At 38.5% G+C, this 16,761-nt stretch overlaps 1 protein-coding gene across 3 annotated transcripts; it reads right to left on the bottom strand.

Moving 5' to 3' along the window:
- Positions 1-1,266: 1,266 nt before the first annotated feature.
- stk38a (serine/threonine kinase 38a) lies at positions 1,267-16,439 on the bottom strand. 3 transcript variants are annotated; one of them, XM_055012847.1, is made up of 14 exons: positions 16,248-16,439; positions 11,425-11,562; positions 10,595-10,646; positions 10,048-10,170; positions 9,431-9,514; positions 9,224-9,347; positions 8,694-8,848; positions 7,827-7,938; positions 7,217-7,278; positions 6,344-6,461; positions 6,101-6,224; positions 5,777-5,872; positions 4,719-4,813; positions 1,267-4,621 (listed from the first exon to the last, which is right to left on the bottom strand). In XM_055012847.1, exons 2-14 carry the CDS (start codon positions 11,553-11,555, stop codon positions 4,485-4,487), a joined length of 1,413 nt encoding a protein of 470 aa, XP_054868822.1. In that variant the 5' UTR covers positions 11,556-11,562; positions 16,248-16,439; the 3' UTR covers positions 1,267-4,484. The 3 variants fall into 3 exon arrangements, with proteins under 3 accessions (XP_054868822.1, XP_023137351.1, XP_023137350.1); XM_023281583.3 differs by lacking the exon at positions 16,248-16,439 and adding an exon at positions 14,350-16,233 and having other exon boundaries at positions 7,836-7,938; XM_023281582.3 differs by lacking the exon at positions 16,248-16,439 and adding an exon at positions 14,350-16,232.
- Positions 16,440-16,761: the final 322 nt, after the last annotated feature.

Below are 16,761 nucleotides of genomic sequence, written 5' to 3'. Positions count from 1 at the left end.
CAGATTTCTGTTGTTTTTGGTCAGAAACTCCATGATCTGATTCTGTTGTATGATTAAAGATCATTAAGACAGTTTAAAGTGGATTAGAGTCTCTCCATGTGCAGGACATTAGTGCAGCTCACTGAGAACAGCTGCTCAATTCCATTTGGACATCCACAGACCTTCACAGGACTGATCTCCACTGTTGTACGCCTCTTTAAAATCATCCTCATGCAACAGGTTTGTTGTCCTGTGCAGTGTAACAACATATAACTGTGTGAACAATACATGTGTCTGGGTGACATTGCAATTTCTTTCAGCCGCACTTCTGGCTGTTCACGCTTCACTTTTTTTTTCTTTGTTCTGTGGCACTGATAGTATCTGCTCATTCTTGATCCATAGATGGACAGTTGCAGGACTATCTGGTAAACTGGATCATTAATTTGTTGGCCATAAATTGGCATCAGCTCTGCTGGGAAAATTCATCTCAACCCTTATGAAATATATTTTATAATATTTACTAGTTTGATGTGGATGTTTTGTTCTCCAGTACGGTTTATTATGAGATATTTTTATACTTGGTGAAGGTTGTCTGGTGCCTCAGGGATGCAATCCTAGTGTTTCCGTGTTTGGTTGATGTATTTGCTTCCTAAGAAGGGGATCAGCCCATTTAAACAGCGACATATGTCACCATTTAAAGAAACGAATTAGAAATCTCATATAAAGAGCCTCAAAGGGGTTTTTAGTGATTTAACCCTTATCACTAAAAACCTCTTTGAGGCTCTTTATATGAGATATTAGGTTACAAATATCTATGTAACCTAATACAATATAATACAAAGTGAATCCTAATACAATGTAATACAAAGTGAATTGTCAGAATTTTGAGTTAAAGATGCCTTCAACGAGGTCCTCATAGTCTGCACCTCACCAGTAAAACTTTATTCGTCAGCTTGAGCTGAAAAATAAACTCATTAAAAGCATAAATTAGGGCTGAATTACTCAAATTTTATGGAAAGCTGTGAAAAGCTTGCATTATTTACTTTGATATACACCATTTTGTGTGACTCGTTTTCCTGAATTTCTACTACAAATGTGTGGAGTGAAATGTTAGCATGACCCACTCAGCAACAATGGAAACAATAATGATAAATACAAGCTGAAAATCTGACATCCCTGAAATTTCACATCAAGCCAAATTTTAGGGATCCACATCTTCAGTTTTATCATTTTAACACACTTGTCCTGATAAACACACCCAAATGCTGTGAATGAGGACACAACACAGTAAGTGCAGAGTAATTCATTGTCAAATAGCAGAAAACAATACAACAGCCACACGCTACAAAGAGAACAGTGGTTTAAATAATGTACACCCACCTTCCCAGAACCCCTAACTTTTTACTCAGACCACATGGTACATGATGACATGAGCAGAGCATACACACAAATGTGAGCATCACTTGTAGAAAACAGCATACATATCTTCAAGCCATCCAACACTGCATCACTTTTCCTGACCATGATTACATCATTGCAGTCTGAAACACACATACACTCACACCACAAGTGGCATCATCAATAAAACAAGTCATTCCATGTGCTCTCTTGTTGAAGCATACTCATCCGCTGTTTGGTTAAAGCATGCAGGGCAGGAGTATCCCAGCAAAGAAACGTTTATCCCAAAAAAATGGACCCCTGCCATAGAATAAAAGCTCAACTGCATGTTTTTCTAAAACGTGGTACAATGTGCTGTGCTTCATCTACACACTACCAGCATACAATATACAACAGACGAGGAAAATTATCTCCCGACTCACTGTTATACATGGAAAACCATTCCTGCTGGAAAGGGGGAAAGAGTCTGTCTTTAGTTGTTTGTCTATTCAAATGTCTATGTAATCGTTAGATAGTTTTGACTCTATGATTATGGTAATCCTGTAAATCTGAAAATACAGTGTTGGTCAACAGTTTGACGTATGTAAAATACGTCAAGAATCCTGACGTACATTTGACTTTACATATTTTTGAGTTGAAAGCTTCCACATATATCCACTTGTTTCTTTACTTCATTTGATAAAAATTCACGATTTTAATTGCAAAATGAGGAAATCTATGCCAATATTGCAACAATAAGTCATCATTTACCTTGGCATATAGTTTTGACTCTTGTTCTTTCCTTTCTCTGTACCCTTTGTTTCTTTTGTTGTTTATAGCAGGAATGGGTTTCCATAGTTACAGAACACCATGCGTGCTATGACAAAGAATCCAAATAAAAAAGAAAACATGTATGGTCCAGCTTTCATTCACACAAGCATCATCTTAAAACTACTGTTTTAAAATGCAACCCCTCCCTCAAAAAAACAAAAAACAAAGTCCCAATGACTCCATAAAACTTAATTTACATTCATTTTAAATGACAGCATTTTGGATATTGTGTTCACTGGAAAATGTTAAGCCCTGTGCTTGTAAATGTACAAAGTAACTCCGCCACTTTATCTTGTCTGTGGCACTGTGGAGTTAAGATGTTAAATGTCTCTTACAAAAATAATAATTAAAAAAAAAATCACACATTCAGAATGACAGCCTAACATAGTAATGCTAGAAGATTCTCTCCATCAGTCAACAGTCTGGCCTCAGATCAACCACAATGCTATTACACATCAACATAGATTTCAAACAATGACATTATTTCTCTGAATTTTAACCAAAACAAATGTCTTGTGACTGCAGTACTGGGTGCAGTGCTACTGACTGAAACAGGCCTGGCAAAGAGTGGTATGTTTCCACATCATGTAAAGCTACATGTAATGTTCACATCCACAATCACATGCAGCTACTTATGAAGCCATTACCTATTCCCACAAGCTGTAAGTAAGTTGTTGGGGTTTTTTTTCTCCATTTTCCAGCAACAGTTTTTATCTGGCTCAATCACAGAACACACTGAGCAGTTTTCACGGTGGTAAATGATCTATCCAGGTTCCGTGTTTTTCGACTACATCACACCACAGTAAGCTAATTGGCACAATCCAAAACAAAAACCATCATGCACACACTGATGTGCATGCTGGAGTGTGTTTCAACAGATTTTTGACTAAATGAAATTGATTAAAAACCAATCTCATAATCAAGGTGAATGGTTCCGGGTCAAGACATTAAGTATCACCTCATGCTATAAAATATTTTGTTTTGATCAATTTAAAAGTTGACAGCTCAATCAATAATTAAAAGAGCTAGATTGCAGCCAAACATTACAACTGTAGACATGTACAAGCAGCAGCATTTGGCAGAAAATTGCAACCATCACAAGCAAACAATCCTTTTGAGTCATTTTTAAACAAAAAATCATTTGCTACACCCCCCCCACCCCCCCACCCACCCATTTTTCCTTGTGCTAATATTTTTCTACACATAATATTTTAAAGTTTCCAACTGTTTGGACAAATAAAGACATGAGAACGTCACCTAGGACTTTCATTAATTGTGAAAATATCTGGCAGATTGACTGATCATTTCAAAATTTTAGTCGCAACTGTCTAATAAAATAGTCAAATGTAGACATTGTTGGAGGAATGGTGATTTTAGTTTTGAGATAACACTTTCACTCTGTCAAACTCCCAGTCCAAACACACAATCTAATGAGCTGGAGGCCTGACTGTACTAGAGGTTCATCCACATCACTTACTTATTTAAGGTGTTTGAACATAAAACGGATCATTGTCAAAATGTAACAAGACTCTTGTGTTTGTTCCAAAAAAAATAAGCATACTTCTCATATATTCACACGTTTCAACAAGCAGAATTGCAAATCTCAAATCTATAAAAGTACAACTGTAAGTTTACAAGAAGTGACGTGACAGAGAGATCAAGCAGAAACATCATTCAGCTCACAGTCTTTGGTTAGGTCACCTTAAGAAGCCAGCAGCACTTTAGAGAAGCCTCAGAGTGAGATCTTGTTGGAAATAACAAGAAACATTTGGACAGAATCCCTGAAGAGCACGTGATTCACTTCAAGTAACAACTTAATGCAAAGTTTGAGTTGATAAGTCAACATAAAATGGCAAAAGAAGTGAAAGAGCCCTTGGAAGGTCTGACAGAATGGTGCTGGTTTATAGACAGGGAATGTAAATGATGCTGGTATCAGGAGTAAAGACATCCAACTGCATCCACTGGTGCAAAAAACAAGTGGATAGAATTACTTGAATCCCATTTTCAGTCATTGTGTGAGCAGGAAGAAGAGAGGTACCCTCGGAAGCATCGAAGTGAAGACCTGCAGAAATAAAGACAGCAAATCCTATGGTGTAATGGAAATCTATGGAAAGCAAGGGATGAAAACAAGTCCCTTTATTATTTGCAGAGGGCTGAATGACAAGAACTCATCACTCCGGTAACATAGAGCAGAGTCACAGTTCTCCTTTCAGGGCTAAAGTTCCTCACATAGCAGGAGGTTGGACAACTCATTCAGGTTTCATGGGGGTGTTGATTAAAAGCCAGTCTGAAAGTGTTCATCTCTTCCCTGACTTCATGTAGGATGGTATGGCTCCTCTAGCAGTCAGGCCTTCGAAGCGTTTGTAGGTGTAGTTGATGAAGACCCAGTCCTTGTTCTTCAGATCTGCTTCGGTCTGATTGGACACCTGGGTGGCTGGGGAAGAAGAAGAGTCAACGGATGTAAATCATTTCAGGTATAACAACAGAGGTGCAAATTAGAAAATGTGTTAAAGCAAAAAGGGGACGTGTACTTGTTGGTGTGAGGATATCTGAATCGGGGAATTCATCAAAGTTTGAGGTGTCGTCGATGCTTTTGATGTTAATGGGAATGGCAGCAGGTCTTTCTCTGGAAAAAAATGGTAAAGTTAAAGAAAAGATCTCTATCGGTCACCAAATAGAAATTTTGCTTTTGATAATCTGAGCTGGCAGACGTGTTGAAATGGCTTTTGTAAACCAGGTGGAGGTCCAGAACAGGTCATCTGGGTGGCCAGCTGGAGTCAGGTAATATCATAGACTTGGTTTTACTTTTTTGATTCAGTTGTAATAACAGAACTTAAAAGCTTTCTATATCTGGTTCTTACCACGTTTCTTTGTTTTCCTTTCTTTATCACAACATGTGAACCACAGTACACCAGAGAGGTGACCAGAAAGACATTGTAATACTCTTGTTTACAAACTCAACCAGTATTTAGTTGCTTTATGAAGCCCATTTTGAGCTGTTGAGATCTGTTCATTTAGGATGTTGAAACACATCAAGCACAGATCACTATGATTCTCCATAAAAGAGAAGTGACCCGTTAACACAAACCTTTATAGCTACAGAGTAATAAATATATATATTGCATTGTATATGAAGCAGAAAAAGCCAAAACGGACTAAGTACTGAACACTAATGAACAAGATGTATTAAATGCAGTCAAGCCAATTATGTTAAAGGATTAAAGGTCATGTGCATTTTCTCAACAACTTTTCATCTGATCAACTTCACACTTGGTACATATTACTGGGGACCCAAGTGTACGGATGACCACTTTCACTTTAGTCTATCAGCTGCCCATTACTCTGCCATTGCAATGGATGAAACCCCCATTGTGTTAGTTTGCCATTTTGTTTGGCTACACCCACAGTGGTTCAGAACAGACATGTTTTCATTTGGCTCTGCACTAGTTCTGTTAAACAACCATACAGATTGTCTGTCCATCTTGTAATTTGGATTAAAAAAAAACATATATATTAGTCTGGGCCTTGTTTCTCAAACTAGTCAAATTGTACTGATTTGGTAACATGATTGCATTATAATCATTCCCACCTGATATGATCGTAGTCTACCCCCTCAAAGAAAGAATTGGACTTGATCTCCTCCACACCTACGGCACCGATCCTGTGCTCTTCCTCACAGCAGAATCTGCACACAACATGTTCACTTATATACATATACAACTCAGTAGAAGCCCTTTTAGGGGATATGTGCCAGCAAAACATTTTGGCATTGTCAAAACAAAACAGTATTGCCTTATGGACAATATCAATGTTACCATACAAAATAGGTCCAGCCACCTAAATCAGTGAAGGACAAGTTGTTGACTAGGATACAAGTGAGGCTGATAAAACGTGAATAGAGATGTGGTCCTGCCTGAGGATGAGGTCTTTGGCCTTCTCTGATATAGGCACTTCTGGGGGAAAGGTAAGGGTCTCTCGCCAGTTCATCACTTTCCTGTATGTTTCCTGAGGTGTCTCTGAACAGAACGGAGGGTAACCTGCACACAAGGAAAGCAAAGAGACCAGGTTTCATTTATACAACATCCAGCCTGTCTGTCTAAAACTGTTCAAGGTTAAAAAAAAAAAAGGTGTTGCATCGAGCCTCTTGTTCAATTACCTATCAACATCTCATACATGATGACACCCAGGCTCCACCAGTCACAAAGCTTGTTGTATCCATTCTGCATGAAGACCTCTGGAGCGATGTAGTCTGGGGTTCCCACTGTGGAGAAAGCCTGACGGAAACACAAGTGGGGGACAACAGTAAGCTAATGAGAAGTCATTTATTTTGGGATATATTTTGTGACAGAATGTAAATTAGGTTTATTTCTGTCAGCTATGTTGATGTGAAACACTTGATGAGAAACACTCGAATGCTATGCTGTGACTAAAATGTAATGTTTCTGTCGACTTGTGCCAACAACATATATTAATCTCGACTGCAATTTGCTTTGTTTGAAAATTATTAGATGTATGTTTATTAATTAAAAGCTGAACCTAAATGGATGTAATGCATGGACCATATTCATTATTAAAAAGCTTTCTTGGTGAAATAGACGTGTATCTACTCTTTTCCATTTAACAAAAGAAGCAAAAATGTAAACACCATCAGCTACACAAGTCTTCTTTTGTACAGGCTAAAATTAGGATTTTTTTTTATATACAAGTTAAAAATTGTTTAGTTTTGTTTCTTTTTTAAAGAAAATATCAGCAGGGCCATTTGGACAATTAATGCCAGGTTTGTCCAACGTACAGATTTCATCCAAACAAAAAGCGTATTGAGGTATGATACTCACACCTAATAATAAAATTATTTGTTTTTGGCAAAGCAGTTAGACCTCTGGTGACAGCAATATTAACCCTATGCCTTATACATTGTGTTTCATGTATTCCATATATAATATCCACCATTGTGAATAAAAACTTAACTCTTGCTATGAAACTATGCTATGCTGTCAAAGTGCAAAGTGTAATCAGATATTAGACCTACCAGCTGCCTCCTGTTCCTCTTCCAAGTCTCTGCTTTCCTCTTGGAGTTCATGTTCTGGAAAGCTGTGCAGACAACTTAGTATTAAAAGCTGTCACACAATTGACAGAGTAAACACCTAAACTCTTTTCAGATATGGAATACGCAATATTGCTGCTTCATCAAGCTGTTAAAGTTACTGCTTTCTGTCATTCATGCATTGGTCACTTGTGTTACTGCACAAGTCTACTAATCAATCACACACTATTTTGACATGCAAAGAGCTGTTGTATGTGCACCATATCTCTAGCATCTAACAAGCCTGACTCAAAAATAGAGAAGATACACACATCATCGAACCCTTACAGTCCTGCTAAGCTGTCTAGTTAACTCATCCTCAATGTTAAGAAAGAGCAACAGTGAGGATGAGGACAAGGATAAGACTGTAGGTAAAGACCTTGAATGACCAATGTGGAATCATTCCTTCCTTATTCTGGCTAGAAAATTGTTTTACAGGGAGCAAGTGAGGTCAAACTTTTCAATTATAAATGTGAAAATATAATGAGCAAATGTAAGTAGCTGAAGTAGCATGCAAGTTACAGATGAAGTAAATAAATAGATGGGGTTGCCTGACTTTGCTTACTGAGGTCACTGGGCAGGCTGTGGTTCAGGTTCTTGTAGAACTCAGTACGATGGGCCCTCTTCAACCCAGTGCATAGACCAAAGTCAGACAGCTTCACATGACCCTGGAAACACAAAACACACTATTCTAATTACTACAGCACACAGCAAAGTAGATAATATTTAAACAATATTAGCAGGTAGTCAGGTAAGAATAGCTTGGCACATTATCTACATAAAGAGTAAATTGATATACACACACACACACACACACACACACACACACACACACACACACACACACACACACACACACACACACACACACACACACACACACACACACACACACACACACACACACACACACACACACACACACACACACACACACACACACACACACACACACACACACACACACAGCAAAGATCTTGAGAGGATAAGAGGAGGGGCCATGTAGCATAGGAGTTAAGATTTCTGCATTTATATTTCTGCATACAATTCATACAGAGTCTGTGCAAATGGCCTATACTGCAGTGACATTTATACTTGTACGCTGGTGTGTTAGTGTCCTTCTGCACTTCTCTCATTGTTAGCCAGCAGTGTGGTTTCTACACCGCTGTGCAGAATTTTGTTTGTGTACTCCAAACAGTGGCGAGTGAAAGGATGCAGATTATATTGGACTGCAAGCTAATAAATGTTAATTGAAACCCATCATTCTAATTTAATTTCACCAAAATTAAATTAGAATGATGGGTTTCAATGAATGAAAACAATCTTCAAATCAATTAACTCTGTATGGAGACAATACCCAAGGCAGAAATAATGAAAATGGACACAATCACTGTGAGGGAAATTGGGGTTGACTCTGCCTCACCCTTGAATCCAGCAACAGGTTGTCAGGTTTGATGTCTCTGTGGATAAAGCCCAGCTGGTGGATGGAGTCGATGGCCAGCACCGTCTCTGCAATGTAGAACTGAGTCGCCTCTTCTGTGAGAGTGTCCTTCTTCATCAGCAAGGTCATCATGTCCCCTGCACCACAGCAACAGAAACTAAGTCACACTACCATTTAGAAGAACGAAAAGGGAAAAAAAGACTATTTCTAACAGTCCCTGCTGCGGGAGGACACCTTTCTGATGGTTCAAAAACTTTGAGGAGGAGAAACTTGGAGCTGGCCATCACTATCCAACCGACAAACGCACAGCTGCTTCAACTTTTTGATATAATTTCATTCATAAAACAAGAAAGCACTCAATATACTAGTACACAATATTAGAGATTAGTGCCTCTTGTTTCACAGGACTTGGAACTTTCTAGCCAACAAAAGCTTTCAGGACACTATTTAAAGCCATGTAAGTGTTTAGCTGGTTTGTGCTCCCAACATCACTGCAGGGTACAGGGTCATACCTCCAGGCAGAAACTCCATAATGAGGTAGAGGTTCATCTTATCCTGGAAGCTGTAGAACATTTTGACCACCCACAGGCTGTCTGCCTCTACCAGAATGTCCCTCTCAGCACGGATATGGCCAACCTAGAGACAGACAGGGACACACATAGGTTCAAAGATGTCCAACAGATGCAAGAGCATTTGCAGATGCAAAGCAGCTTCTTCACCTGTTCTTTCTCCAGCATGTCAGCTTTTCGGAGGATTTTCATGGCATAGACATGACCAGTGTCTTTCTTCTGCACCAGGCGAACCTAGAGGCATTATGCAACAGTGTCCATAAAAACACATCAAAAAATAAGATCAATGATCTACTGTCATATCATCATGTGGACATATAAATGTTTACATCACACTGCACCTTGTATGCACTTGTTGCACTACTTTAGGCAACTACATTACATTTAAGCATTACAATTACGGTACACTTTTGCGTATGTTCAGCATTGTGCAATATCCAGAAGTGTAGCAGCTGTTATCTTCCATCTGTGATATCACACCAAATATTTTTTATGTCCATGCTAGAAGTTTCTGTTCTTGACTGATGAATTTCAGCTGCTCTTCCTACAGGCTGCAATGCTAACGTATTTAAACAGGCATGCCACACTGCGATAGATGACACAGTATGTTCTATACTGCATGCCATTGTCACCCAAGAGTCTGCAGATATTTGAAGGTGTGCTGGTTATGAAGATGGCGAATGTTTGGTTGATATTTAACACTTCCCTGTTGGGATCAAATATGCACACAAGAATAATGTTCCCAAAAATTATGTAAAAGCTTTTACCTCACCAAAAGCTCCTCGGCCAATCACTTTCAGGGACTCAAAGTCTTCCAGACCCAATCGAGTGCGTTTTAAACGTAGAAACTCTGTCTCTTTCCTTGCATGCTCAGAACGCCGTATACGTTTCTTCATAGTACAGAAAAAACTTTAGTATATCATTCAAAACAAAGAAATTATATTATAAAAATGTAAGAAGTCTATAACAAGAAACACATCTTTACCATAAAATTCAGAATTGAATCCCATTCAATTCTTTTTTTTTTTTTTTTTTTTTACACTAATCTCTCAAATAAAATAAGGGTTGACATGGGTATATGGAAATATGATGAATCATGACAATTACTTTCATCAACCAACTTGTATAGTGGACAACACTTGCTAGGACAATCATAACTACTTACCATTCCTTCAAAATAAATAACATCATGAACATTTCAGCAATATTCAATCAGATCTTGAACTCTAACCAACACTGTGTCACAAACTGACTTCTTCAATACCGCACCAGAACAAGCTGGAAAAACCATGCAGCTGTGTGTTTGCTATTTACCTCTTCATCGGCCAAGCCCTCCTGATCCATCACCTTTTCCAGTTTTTGCTGCCTAAAGACATTATAAACACATTAATGTTGTTTATCATTGTTTTATGGCTACAAGTATACAGCCTAAGTACTACAAGCACATCCTAATATATCAGTTAAGTTGGCAAGAGGGTAGAAAGCCTATACAGAATAAGAAAAGGCCCTTTATGCATTATTGATGCTAGTACAAATGCACACATTATGATAGGAGTAACAGTATGTCAGTACTAATGTTTCTGTCACACAGCGCACAGAGGTATTGCTCAAAAACCCACTAGCCAATGGGGATGCACTCGTAAAAAAAATCCCACTCATGCGAGAGATTTGTGTTAGAACTGCAAACAAAAGTCAGGTGATAGCAGCATACTTGCACAGCAAACAGTTACAGTAAAACTTAGAACAGTGAGTGAGGAGCAGAGTAAAGTGTAAACAAACTGAAATATTATCAAAAGTAGAAAAATTCTACTTTTAACGTGAGTTTAACTTGTGAGAAGACATTGACGTGTTACTGAATTTTATTTTCTGTCAAATTCTTATTTTTGTTTGACACTAAAGTTTGTCCAATAATATTGGTACAAATCTCATAATGATGAAACATGAAAAAAAGTAATTTTGTGTGTATCAAATTATTAGCAAACCTTTCAGTTTCCATGTTAATTACATTCTTAAAATGATCTATGCTGGAAACACAACTTAATAATAATAATCAAAAATATTTGTGCAGTGTGGAATGCTAGAAAAAGTCAGTGTGTAACCACTGAAAAGTGGTATGGGTGTAGACTGCAGCTTGTGGATATTACCTCATCTCCCTCTCCTCGTGCTGGGCGATAAGGTTACTGTAGAAGTTCTCCAAGGTCACTTTGGCCATTGTGACCCGCTCCTTGGTGTGGTTGCTCATGGAGGAGCACGAGCTCTGGCTGGTCATTGCCATGCTTTGCCTGAGAAAGACACAAAGATGATAAAGTGAGCATAGCGCCCAGTGAAACACGTGTCCATTCATGCTCTTGTCAAAAAGGTTAACCTTAACCTGATTTTAGTAGTTTCAGAAATCTCCTTAGTTGTTTTCTCTGCTTGATGCAGGCCAATAACTTGACCCTTCTGATACAGATTAACATCCTTTCCATAACCACAGAATAGGTCTTCCAACATGGTTGTTTAAGAAATGAGAAGCTCCTCACTGCATCAGCTAAGGATACATAAGTTTTTGCCAGCTGAAACATATTCTGTAGTAATTATGTTGTTTATAATTACTACTTATAATCACTGCAGTAATTATCCAATGAGGGATCTTACCTATTTGCTTAGTTAAATCCAGGTGGTGACTTTTTTTGGCCAGGCAGTGTATAATACAATATTTCATTTCAAGTTTGAGTACATTACTATTCAAACAGTATAAATACTGTCTATCTCTCAGTTTAGTTCAGTATATGCAACCACAATCATGGAGAAGACTGCTGACTTGAGTGCTATCCAGAAGATGATCATCAACACCCTACAGAAGGAGCCACAGAAGATCACTGCTGAAAAGACTGGCTGTTAGCAGAATGATGTATGGAAGTATAATAACGGAAAGTTGTCTGAAAGGGAAAAGTGTGGTAGGAAAAGGTGCACAAGCAACAGGGATGATCGGAGACTTGAGAGGATTGTCAAGGAAAGTCGATTTAAAAACTTGAAGGAGCTTCACAAGGACAGAGGCTGGTGTCAGTGCATCAAGGGCCACCAAGCAAAGATGTCTGCATTAAAGAAGCTACAACTGTCACATTCCTATTATTAAGACATCCCTGAACCAGAAACAACATCAGAAGCATCTTACCTGGTCCTAGGAGAGAAAGAACTGGACTGTAGCTCAGTGGTTCAAAGTCCTGTTTTCAGATTTAAGTAAATTTTGCATTTCATTTGGAAATCAAGGTCCTAGAGTCTGGATGAAGATTTGTAATGATTTGTGGTGCCATGTCATCTGCTGGTGTTGATCCACTGAGCTTTATCAAGTGCAAAATCAACACAGCGTCAAACTGGAGATTTTAGAGCACTTCATGTTCCTATCTACTAAGAAGTTTTATGGAGCATTACCTTTTCCTGCAGGACTTAGTACCTGCCCACAGAGCCAAAACTACTACCAAATGGTTTTCTAACAATGATATTACTGTGTAAGTATTGAGTGAATACATGAACACACTTTTGTGTTTCATGACTAAAACTTGGCTAAAATTGACAAAAATATGTTGACTAAAATTTCACTAATAAACATGTCTGTAAAGAAAATAAATACAAAAATCAGTGAAAATTGAGTAGAAAAGTTAATACTGCTAACCAGACTTTTTCTGTACAACTAATAACTACTTTCTTATTGAGGTGTTGAGCACCTTAAAGTATTACCAATATATGAGGACTTAAATTTCTCAGCTGGGAAGCTCAACCTATCTAAATTACCTTACTGTTATTGTAAAGTAAACAACGCCAAGTAGAGTTCTTAAAAAAAAATGGAACTATGAAATGTTTGCTGGCCCAGAAAAAGAGGAAGGAAAGCAACTGGTTCTGCTGCCTGTTCAGAGCAATGTTGCCAACATTGTGACAATGCCGTTATGAAGAAATGATGAGGCAATCTTTTTTGTGCAAGCAGTGATGCTGGAATCCATCTGTGAGATAAATGGGGTTTATATGCAAGCTGTGCTTGAATATGTTTCTAGATTTAATTCACAAACAACTTAATCATAACACATGAACTGTCTCACTAAATTGGTGTATCGTAAGTGTTGTAGTGGTGGACATTTATGCTTGTAGCCTATACAATTCATTTGATATTTTGTTAGTAAGTACAACAATAATAGTAAATCAGTTACAGTTATTTTACAGTTTTGCTGGCCAGGAAACGGTTAATAACACAAAGCTAAACTGCAAAACTTTTGATTGAAGAGAGAGTTATATGAACTCGGATCGAGAACTTGAAATAGAGACAATGAAAAACGCATTTAGCCCTTAGCGTTAAGTTACATTTATACACAGATTAAAAGACCTCTTGCTCTGCTCCATTAAGAAAAAAAAAATAGAGACCACTTAGTTTGGCATTTGTTGTTAGTCCCTTGTCAAAGACTGGCCCTGCCAACGTCAACAACACGTAGTTCATTTGGGCTGCAACGTAGCCGCAAGTGCCCCAAACTAACAGTTTCCAAAAGAGTGAAGAATTGTGGATAAATAATAAGTTAAACCAACACTTGACGTATTTAACATTACATTAGCTGATATATCTTTCAGAATTTTTAGTTTTCGCATTAATTTGTAGCCTCATAAACAAATGCCTTTACCTGCTAACATTAGTTAGCTAGCTAGTTAGCTATTAAAGTTCGAGGTTGCGTCAAGTCCGCCGTGGCCAGTATAAATAGTACCCAATACTTCCTCCAAAGTAAAAGTCAATCCTATGGAAAGGCCTCTTGTGTCTACAGTTCGTAAACAAAACTATTTTGAAAGCAATGACCGGAAAATCTTGGTTTTTATGTTCATCAACCTGACAACTTTAAGTTCTCCGAAGCAAAAAGCTAAGTGAAAGTTAGCAAGTCAACGTTAGCTACTTATCCGCTAAAACAGAGTCGTTTGTTTATAAATAAAGCACCACATGATAGAGGAATTCACAATTCATTCAGTTGGACAATTAACTAAATGAAGCCTTCAACACAGCGACTTGTAGTCCTTTATTTCCGTGTTTCTTTAGTTAGTCTTTGTTCGCTTACCTAGGTCGAAGGTGCGGTATTTGCTGTCGCTTGCGCCTCTTCTTCTTCTGGTGTAATGCGGAAGACTTAGAAGCAGCAGACACGGATTGCTGCCCACCACAGGTTATAGGGGGAAATTTATTCTTCTTCTTCCTCCTCCTTGCAGTTGCCAAATAACGAGTTGGTACATTACCGCCACCGACCGGTGTGGAGTGTAGATAAGAGTCTAGGCTTGTATAGCTGTCGTTAAAACTCAGATTCTCACCAAAAATCAAATTAGCCCAAGATACTGAAATATGATTTGAAAGCACCAATGCCTGTTAAGAGTGTCTATATCATAAAATTTTGTCTGAAGTTTTTATTCAGATGTCTTCTAGCTGCCTCATATTTCTGACAGTGTAGGATAACAAGCCTTAGTTTTTCTTCTGTCCCACAGTAATCACATCTGCCTGCATTATGTGAACCTATTTTGAATAGTATGCTATTTTGTGCTCTGTGTCAAAATCTATGCATTGATATTAATATCTCATCTCTCCTGTTTCACTCTGCACAACTCATTTCTAATGCTCTTTATTTCTGACATGCTAAAGCCAGCTTACAAGTCAATGTCAATGCTTTGTCTGGCTTTCTTTGCAACCTAATCTGTCATTTCATTTCCTTTGATGCCAGAATGTGCCAGTACCCATGAAAATGTTACTATAAGACCCATTACTAACAAAATGTCTAGTCTGCTGTCTCTGACTGTTCTGAGAACGTGTTAGTGAGTAGCCTGAATCTGAACAAATGATTGCTCTCAGTGTCTTCTATCCACTGCATTGCTAACAACATTGAAGGTATTTCTCCTCTGTAAACTGACAATACCTCATTGTTCTTTCCCCTTCTGTGTTATGAAAATCACAACCAATAAATTCTTCTTCTGTTTTATTAGAAAATCTTGGCAGCACTGTGTAATAACTTGCAGTGTCGCCTCACAGCTAGAAGGTGCTGGATTCGAATCTCAGTTTGGGATTTTCTGTAAGGAGTCACATAAGCTGTCATCTGCACAGTAATGGTAATGAATAATGACAGGTCTCATCATGGCCATGCATTCCCCTAAACAATCACAAGTCCAAACTTGTGGTACCTTGACATATTGATGCAATGAAATACCTGCTAAACAACCCTTGCTGCAGCCTGTGCCTGTGTGTCAGCTGGGACATAGAGGTAGTTATATTTGTCATGCTTGTAGCAGGGACAGCCATTTGAGCAAATGAAAGCATCATCAACTGTGTAAACTCTTTTGTATAGTGTGTAACAATTGTTTTAGCCTGTTTATGTTGTTTGTACTATTTTTACAACATTGCTCTTTTCAGACCCCTTGGCTAAGTCTCACTTGAAGAAGGGAATAAAGTACACTTTGGTGCCAGTTATTTGGGATACTTACTGCTGCCAAAATCAGTCTAAAACAGTGCTAAGCTCTGTTTCTGAAGAAACAATGATTTTAAAGCTGCCCGTGTAATTATTGCCCTGGCTTCAACTCTGCAGTTTATCACTTCTGCTAAATGCAACACTAATCTGTCCAGACCACACAGTATAATCTCTCCAACCACAACCAGCTGGGAGGGATAGGAGCTCTTTTTCGCTAATGTTTCTCATGGCCTCACTCAAACGGATTGTTCTCCAGTGATGGATAAGGTATAAGTAAAACTAATTATTAAAGTTACTACTGTTGATCTTTGGATAAATATATGTAGCTCTCTCTCTCTCTTAGGAGACACTCTTGGATCCTGTTGCTGTATGATGCTGCAGGTTTGTAATAAACTTCAATAAAAAATCTGTCAGAAATCTGGGAGTCATCTTTGACCTACATTTGTCATTTGAAAACCACATACAAAATATCTATAAAATCACTTAAAAAACATTTCAAAACTTCGTCCTACTCTCTCCCCCTCCGTTGGTGAAAAGCTGGTTCATGCCTTTGTCTCCTCCAGGCTGGACTACTGCAATGCCCTCCTCGTCGGGATCCCAGCAAAAAGCCTCCAAAAGCTTCAACATGTACAAAACACCACCACCAGGATCCTGACGGGGACACCCAAACAAGCTCACATTACACCTGTCCTCCGTAACCTCGACTGGCTTCCAATCTTAAAACGCATCCAATACAAAATCTGTCTGCTTGCATACCAGTGCATTCATGGACATGCCCCGGACTACCTTTCAGAACTCTTAACCCTTCACTCCCTCTCCAGACAACTTCGATCCACCAATACCAACCTTCTGTGCACTCCAAGATCCAGCCAGAGAACAATGGGCGACAGAGCGTTCCAGACAGCTGCTCCTGAACTGTGGAACACATTATCACCACCCCTGAGGGCCCCACAGTCCCTGGAGTCATTTAAGAAAGGGCTAAAGACGTTCTTATTTAAGTTCTAACATATTACTATTGTTTCTACA

This window comes from Amphiprion ocellaris, chromosome 8, assembly GCF_022539595.1.
Source record: "Amphiprion ocellaris isolate individual 3 ecotype Okinawa chromosome 8, ASM2253959v1, whole genome shotgun sequence".
Lineage (NCBI taxonomy): Eukaryota > Metazoa > Chordata > Actinopteri > Pomacentridae > Amphiprion > Amphiprion ocellaris.
Note: the sequence above shows the minus strand (reverse complement) of the source record. Positions and strands in the feature narration are given on the sequence as shown.

Coding starts and splice junctions, on each gene's coding strand:
- stk38a (XM_055012847.1), bottom strand. CDS start 11,555: ATGGCAATGACCAGCCAGAGCTCGTGCTCCTCCATGAGCAACCACACC. Junction 8,849..9,223: donor TATGGAGTTTCTGCCTGGAG/GTATGACCCTGT, acceptor GCTGTGGTGCAG/GGGACATGATGACCTTGCTG. Junction 6,225..6,343: donor CATGTATGAGATGTTGATAG/GTAATTGAACAA, acceptor CCTTGTGTGCAG/GTTACCCTCCGTTCTGTTCA.